The 15,792-nt window shown below is 41.1% G+C and overlaps 3 protein-coding genes across 3 annotated transcripts in view; 2 read left to right on the top strand and 1 right to left on the bottom strand.

Annotated features, from left to right (window-relative positions):
• LOC104743027 (poly(A)-specific ribonuclease PARN-like) overlaps positions 1–3,257 on the bottom strand; it is a 10,503-nt gene extending 7,246 nt beyond the window's left edge. Inside the window, exons 1-8 of the mRNA XM_010464148.2 lie at positions 2,804–3,257; positions 2,583–2,713; positions 2,103–2,422; positions 1,893–2,006; positions 1,608–1,734; positions 1,248–1,518; positions 1,065–1,157; positions 11–238 (exon numbers count right to left, since the gene is read on the bottom strand). Of these exons, the coding sequence (XP_010462450.1) occupies positions 11–238; positions 1,065–1,157; positions 1,248–1,518; positions 1,608–1,734; positions 1,893–2,006; positions 2,103–2,422; positions 2,583–2,713; positions 2,804–3,174 (1,655 nt within the window). The 5' untranslated portion in view covers positions 3,175–3,257. The remainder of the gene's footprint in view (positions 1–10; positions 239–1,064; positions 1,158–1,247; positions 1,519–1,607; positions 1,735–1,892; positions 2,007–2,102; positions 2,423–2,582; positions 2,714–2,803) is intronic.
• Positions 3,446–5,067, top strand: LOC109128819. Its single transcript, XM_019235885.1, has 3 exons — positions 3,446–3,547; positions 4,132–4,199; positions 4,283–5,067. Exons 1-3 carry the CDS (start codon positions 3,448–3,450, stop codon positions 4,946–4,948), a joined length of 834 nt encoding a protein of 277 aa, XP_019091430.1. The 5' UTR covers positions 3,446–3,447; the 3' UTR covers positions 4,949–5,067.
• The window catches only part of LOC104743026 (E3 ubiquitin-protein ligase UPL1), a 14,691-nt gene continuing 4,544 nt past the window's right edge, over positions 5,646–15,792 (top strand). The window contains exons 1-8 of the mRNA XM_019235826.1: positions 5,646–5,876; positions 6,010–6,075; positions 6,480–6,575; positions 6,683–6,889; positions 7,079–14,767; positions 14,845–15,165; positions 15,294–15,495; positions 15,579–15,781. Coding sequence (XP_019091371.1) covers positions 6,043–6,075; positions 6,480–6,575; positions 6,683–6,889; positions 7,079–14,767; positions 14,845–15,165; positions 15,294–15,495; positions 15,579–15,781 — 8,751 coding nt within the window. The 5' untranslated portion in view covers positions 5,646–5,876; positions 6,010–6,042. The remainder of the gene's footprint in view (positions 5,877–6,009; positions 6,076–6,479; positions 6,576–6,682; positions 6,890–7,078; positions 14,768–14,844; positions 15,166–15,293; positions 15,496–15,578; positions 15,782–15,792) is intronic.

Below are 15,792 nucleotides of genomic sequence, written 5' to 3'. Positions count from 1 at the left end.
GGCTTTGCAGATGCATTCTTTGATCTCTCTAGCCTTCAGTTTTCGTGGGAAGTTCCAGATGAGGACAATGTTCTCGTATTTAAACTTTGAGACTCGCCAGTTATCTGCATTACTGTGGCCTGTTCGAAGGTCGATGATATCACCTCTAGTCCAGCTGAGATAAAGACGGTTGATGTACTTCTCAAGTTTCTCATTATGGGCCAAGTTATCTGATTGCGAATGCTGTGTGAAGTCGAACCCTAGATGATTGCATGCCTGCGCAAAGATGCAACCTGTCATGAAAGCATCATAACCGGCTTCATGTTTTCCTCCTGCATTCCAGTTAGAACACCTGAAGCAGAGAAAACGTCGGTTCAAAATCAAAACAATTTAAATCAGAAAACAGTCAAGTGTTCATGCCGAGAATAAAGAAGGAACAAACCTAAAGTTGTCTACTTCAACATCAATCTTGACACGCTGCTGAAGATGCGAGTCCGAGGATCTTGAAGAAAACTCGATTTGCGGACATAACGAAGAAAACGCGGAGGATAGTGATGTACTGGACTTTTTCATCCGCTGATGCAACATTGGGTTCACATTTAAGAGTATTTTGGTGTCAACAATGTAAGGAAAGTGACTGTTGATGGAGGCGACGAATTTCTCAGCTGTTGAAGGAAGAGGACCAACAAATTTGCTGTATACATGTGCAATATCTGTGTCAGATGAACAAAATGGTTAGAGCGAGGGATCATTAAGTTACAAAACCTTCATAGACGTATAGAGAAGCAACTTGCTTACGTACCGAGGAAACAATTATGACCAACAATCAACTTCTTCTCTGAAGCAAGTAGATCAATCACTTGACGGAACCCGATTGCAGATTGTAATTTTCTTTCCCCCACTCTCTTGCGCTCATCCTTTGCCTCCTTCTGTGAATAGAGACACAGTAATAATGATATTTAAATCAAAGAAGGCTTTAAGTAGACGAATCAGTGACTACATTATAGCTAGATCATCTTCACTTCATCATTCCCAGTCAAGATTCAAATGATAACATATCTTTCCAGCAATGTAAATGCTAANACCCTAGATGATTGCATGCCTGCGCAAAGATGCAACCTGTCATGAAAGCATCATAACCGGCTTCATGTTTTCCTCCTGCATTCCAGTTAGAACACCTGAAGCAGAGAAAACGTCGGTTCAAAATCAAAACAATTTAAATCAGAAAACAGTCAAGTGTTCATGCCGAGAATAAAGAAGGAACAAACCTAAAGTTGTCTACTTCAACATCAATCTTGACACGCTGCTGAAGATGCGAGTCCGAGGATCTTGAAGAAAACTCGATTTGCGGACACAACGAAGAAAACGCGGAGGATAGTGATGTACTGGACTTCTTCATCCGCTGATGCAACATTGGGTTCACATTTAAGAGTATTTTGGTGTCAACAATGTAAGGAAAGTGACTGTTGATGGAGGCGACGAATTTCTCAGCTGTTGAAGGAAGAGGACCAACAAATTTGCTGTATACATGTGCAATATCTGTGTCAGATGAACAAAATGGTTAGAGCGAGGGATCATTAAGTTACAAAACCTTCATAGACGTATAGAGAAGCAACTTGCTTGCATACCGAGGAAACAATTATGACCAACAATCAACTTCTTCTCTGAAGCAAGTAGATCAATCACTTGACGGAAACCGATTGCAGATTGTATTTTTCTTTCCCCCACTCTCTTGCGCTCATCCTTTGCCTCCTTCTGTGAATAGAGACACAGTAATAATGATATTTAAATCAAAGAAGGCTTTAAGTAGACGAATCAGTGACTACATTATAGCTAGATCATCTTCACTTCATCATTCCCAGTCAAGATTCAAATGATAACATATCTTTCCAGCAATGTAAATGCTAACTTACCATGAGATTTTCCTTGTCCGATTCTGATTCAGTGTACACTACAAAGTCTTGTGAACATGAACTTTTATCATTTGAATGTATGTAGACAAGATCTCCAAAATGCTTTCCTAAAACCTGCAAAAGCCAAATCCAAAGCCAAGAGATTAAAAGAAAAAACAGTCTAAAGAAAAGATGAACAACAGAGATCATTCTTAGAACAGAGAGCATTACCGAGTTAATAACTCTGAGCTGATGAGAAGTGAAACCCTTGAGGCTGAGAGCTGGACGCATCTGGTGAAACACGGTTTCAGTACTCCGAGTTGATTCATTCGAGATCCTTGGAGACTCAGAGGATACATTACCACCGTTTAAAAGGCCAGTCCGCCATTCATTCAACATGTTCTTCATCCTTTCAGCGAATAGAACATCCGCCAATCGCACCAACTTCAAATCTTCTGTTTCACCCGATGAATCAATCCCCTCCTCTCTGTATAGCGTTTCCAAACGCTTACTTGCCTCTTCCTCTTGTCGTCTGGACAAATAAGATATTCCTGGGATTATTCAAATATGTGAATTCCTCGGGGACGACTAACTACACTTTCAAAACATACTTGATTGCTAAACTCTTTTTTGGTCTTGAGAACATCCAAATTTGGAATGTAAAAAGCATATGCAAACATAAGGACCAAATAAAAAGGAGAAAGGAGGCACCTTCATGTATGCAAGTGTTGAAATCAAATTGATACTTGGCGAGAAAATCCATGGAAGTCGTCTGGCAGAGAAACTCATGAGCTGGTGGATCAAATGTGAGCTCTTGCCGAGGAAATACAAAGAAATTTTGCCTGCCCAAAATAGACAAAACCCATCGGCAAAGCAACACAATTTTAAGGTAAAGAGAGAAGGAGAAAGAGAGAAAGAGAGAGGACACTAACGGGTGGGAAACGAATGACTGAGTTCGAGCATCCCAACGAAAGGGACATACGCCGAACTGAACGACGGCGAATTTCTCGGCGGAGTCTTTGACTTTGAGGTATCTGACGTCGTAGCGGTCGAACTCTAAGGAGTCTCGCCACGGAGCGCTCGTCACGCCAGTCATCTCTAGGTCAATCGCCACGAAATCAGCAGCCTTCACGAGTGCACGCAGATCATTCAGCGTCTTCTCGAAGTTCGACCTCGTCACATGCTTCAACGGAAAAGCCACCGTCGCCGCCGCAGCCGTTGAATTACTAACTCTCTCCGCCGCCGAAGAGCAGAAGCTGTAGGCAAGAAGAGGCCTCAAAGGCCATTGCTTTTGCCGGCGCATTTTTTTGAACAGAGAGAGAGAGAGAGAGAGAGAGAATCAAACGACCATTGTTTAGGTTTTGCTCATCGGTGGAAGAGAAGACTCCGATAACAAAACGTTACCGTTTTCATAAATTTCAGTCTTTTGAAATATACACTTGCACAGTCTGCCGTTTATAGGTTAATAAAACTGCAAGCATTTGTCTTTACATGGCTTGAAACAGCGTGGTCTGTTTTTGTTTTTCCGATGAACAAATTACAAAACGAACCAAATTCGCCACCGTTGTGTTACACAATGGCGTTTGCAGAAGAAGTGGCTGTCTTCACTGAGACTAACTTGGGAACTGGAATCGTCATGACGGTTCCTCTGGATATCACAGCAGCAGATTTCAAGAGTAAGCTCGAGACCACCCCTCTAAAATAAAAACCCTCTTTTTCTCTTTCGATTTTGTTTTCCGTAAGCTACAGTGTTCTGTAAAAGTTTTGGTCTTTCTCGGTTTCTCAATTTCGTAACTTAGCTTATAGGTGTGTACTGGTAGGCAGTATTCTTCGATTCAATCTTTCTGGATGTATAATGTATTGGCCTTTGAGTAAACTGATATGCATGCGCATTTGTGGGGATGCTAGAGATAAATTTGAAGATTATGATTCCAATGATGAGCACTAAAACAAGTGTTCTTTTCACATTGTCTTCTGCATCATTGGTGTTTGTTTTTTTCTTTTGATGTTCTGTCTATTACACACTTGAGGACCTGCACGGTTGCCTTTCTCAGTTCTTTTGAATTGTCTTATCATTTGTTAATATGTTAATGTTTCTTCAGGACAGCATGAGATGAGATAACACATGTATTGTCTTGTTCCTTCAAATCGAAGATTGATGATCTTTTTTGTTTGTGTTACACTATTTTGATACCTACTTTTTACCATTTTTTTTTTTTATAACAGAACATGTACCAATGCAAAGTGTTTTCTTTTGCAGGAAAACTCGAGAAGACACATGCAAGTTGCTTATCGAGCTTGGGGGAGATACAAGTTCATGGTCTGATGGTAATGCAAATAAGCAAGCATTTCCATTTTCAATCCATTGCTTGCAAAGAGTCGTTCTAACGTTTGCTTCTTTTGTGGTATAGGTTAAACGAAAGTCTCGCTTTTATCACCTTGTCGAGTCTTTGCCTATGCAGTACGTCTTCCGGGATAACCAAAAGCCCTGGTTTATCCATGCGAAAGCTCGGGTCGTAAACGGATCACAACAGCCAAGCATACCTAACAGCATAGAGAAGGCGCAAATTAGACAGGACATCTCCATATCTAACAGCATTGAAGGAGTCACTGCGCTGATCCAACAAGGTGAAAACAAGAAGACAAAGAAGTCTAGGGCGAAACCAAATTCTAAAAATCTTGCTGCTGAGCCTGAGAGACAAACGGTTTTTGACAAGAGAGAGTATCTTAGTCCTTCCACACCGGAACCTGAAGCCATAAGATCGTCATCATCAATAGCAAGTGCTGCTGAGATGGAAAACACTGAATGTTTCAACAGCTTCATAGCAAAAACGCCGGAGAGGAAACGTGGAGACTCTGTGGATATAAACGAAATGATAGGCAAGAAAGTAACTGTGGCTGCAAACAACATCAGAATGCACGGAAAGAGTCATATTTCTTCTTCATTGTCATCATCTATATTCAAAAGCAAGACTCTAGATGGTAAGAGAGTCAGTTCTGCTACAAAATTTCTGGTGTTTGAGGTACCTGACTCTGAGGATTNTTTTTTTTTTTTTTTTTTTTTTTTTTTAAATTAAGCTCTCTCCTTAATGCCTCATTGCACTAGAAGTAGCTTTGTGTAGATGTGCAAGTGCTGATGATTATTTTTTGGCAAATAGTTTGTAAATATATTAGTATGATTCTGTTTCAAAATATATTGTAATTCATGAGAGAAGAAATCAAAAAAGGCATTAGATGTGAAGAAAAGAATCAGAGAATTGTCTTTAGCTTTTGCTTCTACTCTCTTTTTTTTCAAGGATTCTCCTTTTTACTTTCTAATCAAACTCGTTTAAGAATTAAAGATGCTTCATATAATAGGATAGATAAAAAAAATCAAAATAATATGGCTATATCAAGATCATTGATATATCTTGCAACAGATTTATGCACAGGATCTATAAAATATAAATATTCGGAAGTATCAAAACATTTTTTCATATTAAATTACAAGAAATTAAATATGTAAAGTATTTTGACAAATTTTTATACTTTTTCTTTTTTGGCTTGATTTTTGATAAATATTATGGTAAGTCAATAATAAATAAAAAATAGTTCCAATATTAGTAAAAGAAGAAAATTGGGAAAAAATATATTCAAGAAAGCAATAATAATAATAATAAAATTTTCACCAAAAAAAAGAAAGTAATAATAAAAGAAAATAGTTATATGTTAAACCGGCATTGGAAGAAAAAATGTTCTGGAGGTGTGTGTATAAAACACAAAGCGCCTTAGCTTAGAAATCTTCTCTCCACTTCTCTCTCTCTCTCTCAGCGTCTTTCTCTCTCCCTATCAAAATCCCTTCTTCTCTCTATTTTTACGCGATCCTCTTCAAAACCCTAGTTTCGGATCGCTCCACCTCACTTGCGATTTCTCCAAGGAACCTCAATTCTTCTCTTCTTCTTTTTTTTCCCTCCTCTTCTCGTTCTCGTTCTCGTTCGTCTACCTCACCGATCGCCATCAATCCAAGTAATTAGACCAGATCATCCCCCGTTGATTTTTTTTTTTGATTCGAGTCCTCCTTAATCTCGGTGTATTGATCAATTCACGATTTGATCAGTGCTTAATCCTCTTAGTCTTTTTTTTTTCTTTTTTTCTTCAGGAGATGCTCCCCTGCCTCTAAAATCTAATCATCATGAAGCTTAGAAGGAGAAGGACTTCGGAAGTGGTGAGTGTTCCTAATTAAACCCTTTGATCATATTAGATTACTGTATCTCTCTTTGCATTTGCGTGTTTATCTACTTTCTAGATCACTCTTTTCTGCTACTTGTTACTGATTTATATTTTGTTCTCTGGGCTTATCGTAGAACTAGCATGTATCTTTTACTCGATCAACACATCATCGGGGTTCTGTGAATTTTTTTGGGTTTAATGTTGTTTTTTGGTGGATGGTTTATTCATATGATCTTTGTTTCATTCCTTTAATGGGGTTTCTCTTCTTAAGACAAGCCGTGGAGGCGTTGGGTAAATGGTTTTTAATTGGGTTTTATATCTTTTATTGTGTGCGGGTTCCATTCTATTTGATGTTGTATGTATTGCCTGTGTTAACACCCCTTCTTTTATTTCTTCCAGCCTCCCAAAATCAAATCTTTCATTAATAGTGTTACTGCTGTTCCACTCGAGCAAATACATGAACCCCTTGCATGTTTCCGCTGGGAATTCGACAAGGTAATTTAATATCGTCTTTTCCTTCTTTTTTTTTTTTTTTTCTTTTTTTTCTTGTCTACTCTTGTTTTCATGTATGGAGCGTTTTCTTTTTCTTTTTTTTTTTTAAGGGTGACTTTCATCACTGGGTGGACCTCTTCAATTACTTTGACACATTTTTTGAGAAGCACGTTAAAGTAAGGAAAGATCTGCATATTGATGAAACCTTTGAGGAATCTGATCCACCTTTCCCAAAGGATGCTGTTCTGCAAGTTCTCCGAGTTATCAGAGTTGTTTTAGAGAATTGCACAAATAAACATTTTTATAGTTCTTATGAGGTAATTATCTGTTGTGCCAGAATCCCCCGAAATATCATTGATATTTTCCCAAGATACGACTTTATATTGCTGATATTTATCAACTCTTGTTCTATGTTGATTGCTGGTTGTTTCGCTAGATATATTGCTTTATATACTAAGCTGTCTATCTCTATAATTCTGACACACTTTTTTTCTTCATAACTGCAGCAGCATCTTTCTCTCCTGCTTGCATCTACTGATGCAGATGTTGTTTCAGCCTGTCTGCAGACGTTGGCTGCCTTTTTGAAAAGGCAAGTTGGAAAGTACTCCATAAGAGATGCTTCCCTGAATTCGAAACTATTTTCCCTTGCACAAGGCTGGGGAGGAAAAGAGGAAGGCCTTGGCTTGACGTCCTGTGCCACAGAAGACAGTTATGATCAGGTTTCTCACCAGCTAGGTTGTACTCTTCATTTTGAGTTTTATGCTTCTAATGAATCATCAAGTGAGCTTCCTGGCGGTTTACAAGTTATCCATGTACCTGATGTCAGCATGCGTGCAGAGTCTGACCTGGAAATTCTGAACAAATTAGTCATTGATCATAATGTTCCTCCCAGTTTGCGATTTGCGTTGTTGACCAGATTGAGATTTGCAAGGGCGTTCTCTTCTTTGGCAACCCGGCAGCAGTATACATGCATTCGCTTATATGCTTTCATTGTATTGGTTCAAGCAACTGGTGACACTGAGAATGTTGTTTCTTTCTTTAATGGCGAACCCGAGTTTGTAAATGAGTTAGTTACGCTGGTAAATTATGAGGATACTGTTCCAGAGAAAATGAGGATACTATGCATGCTTTCCTTGGTTGCACTATCGCAAGATCGAACTCGGCAGCCGGCTGTTATAACTGCAGTCACATCTGGGGGGAATCGTGGTTTGCTATCTGGCCTAATGGAGAAAGCGATTGATTCTGTTATTCGTAATACCTCCAAGTGGTCTCTGGGTTTTGCGGAAGCCTTGTTATCCCTTGTTACAGTCCTGGTTTCGTCATCGTCTGGATGTTCTGCCATGCGAGAAGCTGGTCTTATTCCGACCCTAGTGCCTCTCATCAAAGATACTGATCCCCAGCACTTGCATTTGGTCAGTGCCGCTGTGCATATATTAGAAGCCTTCATGGATTACAGCAATCCAGCTGCTGCTTTGTTCAGAGATTTGGGTGGCTTAGATGATACTATCTTTCGGTTGAAACTGGAAGTCTCTTGTAAGGAAGACGATGTGAATGAAAAAAATTGCAGTTCTGATAGTAATGGGCCAAATACTGAACAGCTTCCCTATTCTGAAGCACTAATTTCGTATCACAGGAGATTGTTGTTAAAAGCTTTGTTACGTGCAATATCTCTTGGAACTTATGCTCCTGGTAACACTAACCTCTATGGTTCCGAGGAAAGCTTGTTGCCTGAATGCTTATGCATTATCTTTCGGAGGTCAAAAGATTTTGGGGGTGGAGTATTCTCGCTTGCTGCCACTGTCATGAGTGATCTCATTCATAAAGATCCCACTTGTTTCAATGCTTTAGATTCAGCCGGTATAACGTCTGCATTTCTTGATGCTATATCTGATGAGGTCATCTGCTCTGCAGAAGCCATAACATGTATTCCGCAGTGTCTGGATGCTCTGTGTCTCAACAATAATGGTCTTCAAGCTGTAAAGGACCGAAATGCCTTGAGGTGTTTTGTGAAAATTTTTACGTCTTCGTCTTATCTGCGGGCTCTTACTGGCGATACACCTGGTTCTTTGTCAAGTGGGCTTGACGAACTCTTAAGGCATCAATCTTCATTGCGCACTTATGGAGTTGATATGTTCATTGAGATCCTCAATTCCATGTTGGTTATTGGATCTGGGATGGAGGCCACCACCTCTAAGTCAGCGGATGTGCCTACTGATGCTGTTCCTGTTCCTATGGAAATTGACGTTGATGAGAAGAGCTTGGCAGTTTTGGATGAGGCAGAATCATCTTCTGACACTTCTCCAGCAAACACTGAGCTGTTTCTTCCAGATTGTGTGTGTAATGTTGCTCGTCTTTTTGAAACAGTTCTTCAGAATGCGGAAGTATGTTCCCTGTTTGTTGAGAAGAAAGGAATCGATGCTGTTTTGCAGCTATTCTCTTTACCTCTTATGCCGCTAACAAATTCCCTTGGTCAAAGTTTTTCTGTCGCTTTTAAGAACTTCTCCCCTCAGCATTCGGCTGGTCTAGCCCGTATAGTGTGCTCCTACTTACGAGAACATCTGAAGAAGACAAATGGCCTTTTGGTTTCCATTGAAGGCACTCAGTTTCTTAAATTAGAGTCTGCGCTCCAGACGAAGATTTTGAGATCTCTTTCCTGCCTAGAAGGCATGTTGTCCCTCTCCAACTTTTTGTTGAAAGGAACAGCTTCAGTTATCTCAGAATTGAGTGCTGCTGATGCTGATGTACTGAAAGAACTTGGTATAACATACAAGCAAACGATTTGGCAGATGGCCTTGTGTAATGATACAAAGGAAGATGAAAAAACGAGTGTAGGTCGAGGATCTGATAATTCAGTTTCAGCATCATCCAGTAATATTGAAAGAGAGAGTGATGAGGATTCAAACAATGCTTCTGCCTTCAGATACACAAACCCTGTATCTATTAGAAGCAGTAGTTCTCAGTCTATTTGGGGTGGGGATCGCGAATTTCTGTCTATTGTGCGTTCTGGCGATGGTATTCATGGTCGTACTCGACATGCAATAGCCCGTATGAGGGGTGGTAGAACTCGTCGACATGTGGAGTCTTTTAATTTTGATTCTGATATTCCAACTGATCTACCAGAAACGTCATCTTCCCATGAGCTGAAAAAGAAAAGCACTGAAGTTCTCATTGTTGAAATTTTAAACAAGCTGAATTGTACACTACGTTTTTTCTTCACGGCCCTTGTGAAAGGATTTACCTCTGCTAATCGTCGTAGGATTGATGGAGCATCATTGAGTTCAGCATCTAAGACGCTTGGTACCGCCTTAGCTAAAGTATTTCTTGAAGCTCTTAACTTCGAGGGTTATGGTGCTACTGCTGGGCATGACATCTCTCTGTCAGTGAAGTGCCGATACCTTGGAAAAGTGGTAGATGGCATCACTTCCCTGACATTTGATACTCGAAGGAGGGTCTGTTTTACAGCTATGGTGAATAGTTTTTATGTCCATGGAACATTTAAGGAACTTCTCACAACATTTGAAGCTACAAGCCAGTTGCTTTGGACAGTGCCGTTTTCAATTCCTGCATCTAATACTGAGAATCAGAAGCCAGGTGAAAGGAATATATGGTCTCACAGTACGTGGTTGGTAGATACTCTGCAAAACTATTGCCGAGCACTGGACTATTTTATTAATTCTACATATCTTTTATCCCCAGCCTCTCAAACGCAGCTTCTTGTGCAGCCAGCTTCAGTTGGTTTGTCGATTGGACTTTATCATGTACCAAGGGAGCCTGAGACTTTTGTGCGAAATCTGCAGTCTCAGGTTCTGGATGTCGTACTACCTATATGGAACCACACTATGTTTCCAAATTGCAATCCTAATTTTGTTGCTTCAGTTACTTCGCTTGTTACACATATATACTCTGGTGTTGTGGATGCTAGACAAAATCGCAGTGGTGTTACCCGGGGTACAAACCAAAGAGCCTTGCCTCTACAACCTGACGAAGCCATTGTTGGTATGATTGTTGAAATGGGATTTTCAAGGGCAAGGGCTGAAGACGCGTTACGAAGAGTTGGAACAAACAGTGTTGAAATGGCTATGGAGTGGTTGTTTACCAATCCTGAGGATCCTGTGCAGGAAGATGACGAATTGGCCCAAGCACTTGCCCTGTCTCTTGGAAGTTCATCTGACACTCCAAAACTTGAGGATACAGAAAAGCCTGTAGATGTTCCGCAGGAAGAAGCGGAGCCAAAAGAACCACCTGTTGATGAAGTTATTGCTGCATCAGTGAAGTTATTTCAGAGTGATGATTCTATGGCTTTCCCGTTGGTGGATTTGTTTGTGACACTTTGTAACCGAAACAAAGGGGAAGATCGGCCAAAAATAGTGTCGTATCTTATTCAGCAACTGAAGCTTGTACAACTTGATTTCTCCAAGGATACTGGTGCTTTGACTATGATACCACATATTTTAGCATTAGTACTCTCTGAAGATGATCACACACGAGAAATTGCTGCACAAGATGGTATTGTGACCGTAGCGATTGGTATCTTGACGGATTTCAACCTTAAGAGTGAATCTGAATCAACTGAGATTCTAGCTCCAAAATGCATTAGTGCTTTGCTTCTTGTCTTGAGCATGATGCTGCAGGCACAGACAAGACTCTCGTCTGAATATGTGGAAGGAAATCAAGGTGGATCTTTAGAGCCGAGCAATTCTCCACAAGACTCTACGGCAGCTTTTAAAAACGCGTTATCTTCAGATGTTGCTAAAGGGGAGTCAAACCAGGCTTTGGAATCGATTTTTGGAAAATCTACAGGCTATCTGACCATGGAAGAGGGTCAAAAAGCTTTACTTATCGCCTGTGGCCTCATAAAGCAACGTGTTCCAGCTATGATCATGCAGGCTGTGCTTCAGTTATGTGCTCGTCTAACGAAAACACATGCTTTAGCTATCCAGTTTCTGGAAAATGGAGGTTTATCTTCACTTTTTAATCTTCCGAAAAAATGTTTTTTCCCGGGGTATGATACCGTTGCATCTGTTATTGTTCGGCATCTTGTTGAAGATCCTCAAACTCTCCAAACTGCTATGGAATCTGAAATACGACAGACCTTGAGTGGGAAGAGACATATAGGTAGGGTATTACCTCGGACATTCCTCACAACAATGGCGCCTGTAATTTCAAGAGATCCGGTTGTTTTTATGAAAGCTGTGGCTTCAACTTGTCAGTTGGAGTCATCAGGAGGGAGGGACTTTGTGATACTGTCAAAGGAAAAAGAAAAGCCAAAAGCTTCTGGCAATGAACACGGACTCTCTTTGAATGAACCCCTTGGAATATCTGAAAATAAGCTTCATGATGGGTCAGGAAAATGTTCAAAAAGCCACAGGCGAGTCCCTGCTAACTTCATCCAGGTTATTGATCAGCTTATTGACATTGTCTTGAGTTTTCCTAAGGTGAAGAGGCAGGAGGATGATGAAACCAATTTAATTTCGATGGAGGTTGATGAGCCGACTACTAAAGTGAAGGGTAAATCAAAAGTTGGTGATCCGGAGAAAGCAGAACTTGGGTCTGAAAAATCTGAAGAATTGGCCAGGGTAACATTCATTTTGAAGTTGTTGAGTGATATTGTTCTCATGTACTTGCATGGTACCAGTGTAATACTGAGGCGGGATACAGAAATATCTCAACTTCGAGGATCCAATCTACCTGATGATTCACCTGGAAATGGAGGGTTAATTTACCATGTCATTCACCGATTGCTTCCTATATCTCTCGAAAAGTTTGTTGGACCTGAAGAATGGAAGGAGAAACTGTCTGAAAAGGCTTCCTGGTTTCTCGTCGTTTTGTGCAGTCGTTCCAGTGAAGGGCGTAGAAGAATAATCAATGAGCTTTCGAGGGTTTTATCCGTATTTGCGTCTTTGGGAAGGAGTTCGAGTAAAAGTGTTCTATTACCTGATAAAAGAGTTCTTGCTTTTGCTGACCTGGTTTATTCGATCTTGACAAAGAATTCATCTTCAAGCAATGCACCTGGTTGTGGCTGCTCACCTGACGTTGCAAAGAGCATGATAGATGGGGGAACTATTCAGTGTCTGACCAGCATCCTTAACGTGATTGATCTTGACCACCCTGATGCTCCAAAGCTTATCACTCTTATTCTCAAGTCTCTTGAGACATTAACGAGGGCTGCAAATGCTGCTGAGCAGCTAAAGTCAGAAGGACACAACGAGAAAAAAAGCACCGATTCTGATGAGAGACATGATAGTCATGGAACTTCAACTGAGGCTGAAATTGATGAGCTGAATCAAAATAATAGCAGTCTTCAGCAAGTACCAGATGCAGCAGAGAATGGACAGGAGCAGCCTCAAGTTTCCTCACAAAGCGAAGGTGAAAGGGGTTCGAGTCAAACCCAGGCTATGCCTCAGGAGATGAGGATAGAGGGCACTGAGACAATACTGCCTGAGCCTATTCAAATGGATTTCATGCGAGAAGAGATTGAAGGTGATCAAATAGAAATGACTTTTCATGTTGAAAATAGGGCTGACGATGATGTAGATGATGATATGGGCGATGAAGGGGAGGATGATGAAGGAGATGATGAAGACGCAGATTTAGTGGAAGATGGAGCTGGTGTTATGTCTCTTGCTGGAACTGATGTGGAAGACCCTGAAGATACTGGCCTTGGAGATGAATATAATGATGACATGATTGATGAGGATGAGGATGATTTCCACGAGAATCGTGTAATAGAGGTGCGGTGGAGGGAAGCTCTTGATGGCCTGGATCACTTCCAGATTCTTGGGCGATCTGGTGGTGGAAATGGTTTTATTGATGATATTACAGCTGAGCCTTTTGAAGGTGTGAATGTGGATGATCTGTTTGCTCAACGGAGACCCTTGGGTTTCGAGCGTAGACGTCAAACAGGCAGATCATCTTTTGATCGATCTGGTTCAGAAGTACATGGTTTTCAGCATCCGCTCTTCTCCAGACCTTCACAAACTGGCAATACAGCGTCAGTGTCAGCAAGTGCTGGCAGCATATCCAGGCATTCAGAAGCTGGCAGCTATGACGTAGCACAGTTTTACATGTTTGATACACCTGTTCTACCATTTGATCATGTGCCAGTTGATTCTTTCAGTGATCGTTTAGGAGGTGTTAGGGCACCTCCTCCATTGACTGATTATTCTGTTGTTGGCATGGATTCATCAAGAAGAGGGGTTGGTGATAGTCGATGGACTGATATAGGTCATCCTCAGCCAAGTAGCCTTTCTGCTTCAATTGCCCAGTTGATAGAAGAACATTTTATTTCCAACTTGCGTGCTTCTGCTCCAGCAGATACTATTGTTGAAAGGGAGACTAATACCACAGAAGTCCAAGAGCAGCAGCACCCAATTGTTCCTCCATCTGTTGGAAGTGAAACTGTTTTGGAGGATGGTAATGAAGGTAGTCAACAAAGTGAAGAACGTGAACTGTTAAATAACAATGAAAATGTTAATAACCCACCTGATGCGACGGCTGGAAGTTTCTATCAGGCTCAAGCTAATCTAGCTTCTCCAGTCGTCCGAGATGCAGGTGAAAGCCCGCAGCCTCTTCCTTTGAACAGTACACCTAATGAGATTGATAGAATGGAAGTTATGGAAGGTGATGGAGCACCTATTGAGCAAGCAGACCGCGAAACAGTGCATCTTATCTCCACTGCCCATGGTCAAGATGTGTCTGTAACCGTGACCCCTTCTGCAGTTGATGGTCCTGATTCTAATTTTCAACCAAGTGTTGATGTAGATATGAGTGGCGATGGTGCAGAGGGAAATCAAAGTGTGCAACCTTCACCTTTGAACCGTGACAACAATGAGCTCTCATCCATGGAAGCTACACAAGATGTGAGAAGTGATGAACAAGTTGATGAAGGTAGCTTGGATGGTGGAGCACCTGAAACGAATGCCATCGATCCTACGTTTTTGGAAGCTCTCCCTGAAGATTTGCGGGCAGAAGTCCTTGCTTCTCAGCAAGCTCAGTCTGTCCAGCCTCCAACTTATGAACCACCTCCAGTAGACGACATAGATCCTGAATTTTTGGCTGCACTCCCCCCGGATATCCAAACAGAAGTTCTTGCTCAACAAAGGGCACAAAGGATGGTACAGCAGTCACAAGGACAACCAGTTGACATGGATAACGCTTCAATTATTGCTACTCTACCTGCTGATTTACGTGAAGAGGTTTGTATCTCTTTATTTGAAGTTAGGTTATTTGAATTTTGAAATGATTATAACAATCTAAAATATGCTATTTTCAGGTTCTCTTAACTTCTTCAGAAGCAGTTTTGGCAGCTTTGCCTTCACCTTTACTTGCAGAAGCGCAGATGCTCAGAGACCGAGCAATGAGTCACTATCAGGCTCGTAGTAGTGGTTTTGGAAGTAGCCACAGGCTGAATAATCGGAGGAATGGTTTGGGTTACAATAGGCTGACAGGGATGGACAGGGGTGTTGGAGTCACTATTGGTCAGAGGGCTGTTTCATCTTCTGCAGATGGCTTGAAAGTTAAAGAGGTTGAAGGAGACGCTCTTGTGAATGCTGATGCCTTGAAATCACTAATCAGGCTATTACGACTAGCACAAGTAAGAGGCACTCCTGTTTTTTCCTAACCTCTTCTAGCAATTATTTTTCAATGCCGAAATGACTAATTTAATTGAAGTATCTCAAGAACTTTTTTATGCTAACAATGATGTTCTTTTTAATGTAACAGCCGTTGGGAAAAGGCCTTCTGCAGAGGCTTCTATTAAATTTATGTGCTCACAGCGGTACAAGAGCAAACCTGGTTCAACTTTTACTGGATATGATTAGGCCAGAGATGGAAACATCACCAAGCGAGTTGGCGATAACTAATCCGCAAAGACTCTATGGCTGTCAATCAAATGTCGTTTATGGTCGATCGCAGCTGTTGAATGGTAGTACTTCCTGCCAAAATTCTTTGTTTGCTATTCTTGCAAGAACCCTGAGCACCGACTGACTTTATTTGTTCTTAACACAGGTCTTCCTCCTTTAGTGTTCCGTCGGGTGCTTGAGGTTTTGACTTACTTGGCGACAAATCATTCTGCTGTTGCTGACATGTTGTTTTACTTTGATTCGTCACTTCTATCCCAGTTGTCAAGCCCAAAAGCCTCTGTATATGAAGGCAAGGGTAAAGAGAAAGTTACTCATGTGGCAGATCCCCGGGATCTGGAGATACCTCTGGTTGTCTTCCT

This window comes from Camelina sativa, chromosome 14, assembly GCF_000633955.1.
Source record: "Camelina sativa cultivar DH55 chromosome 14, Cs, whole genome shotgun sequence".
NCBI classification, from domain to species: domain Eukaryota; kingdom Viridiplantae; phylum Streptophyta; class Magnoliopsida; order Brassicales; family Brassicaceae; genus Camelina; species Camelina sativa.
This window is presented reverse-complemented; position numbering and strand designations above follow the sequence as displayed.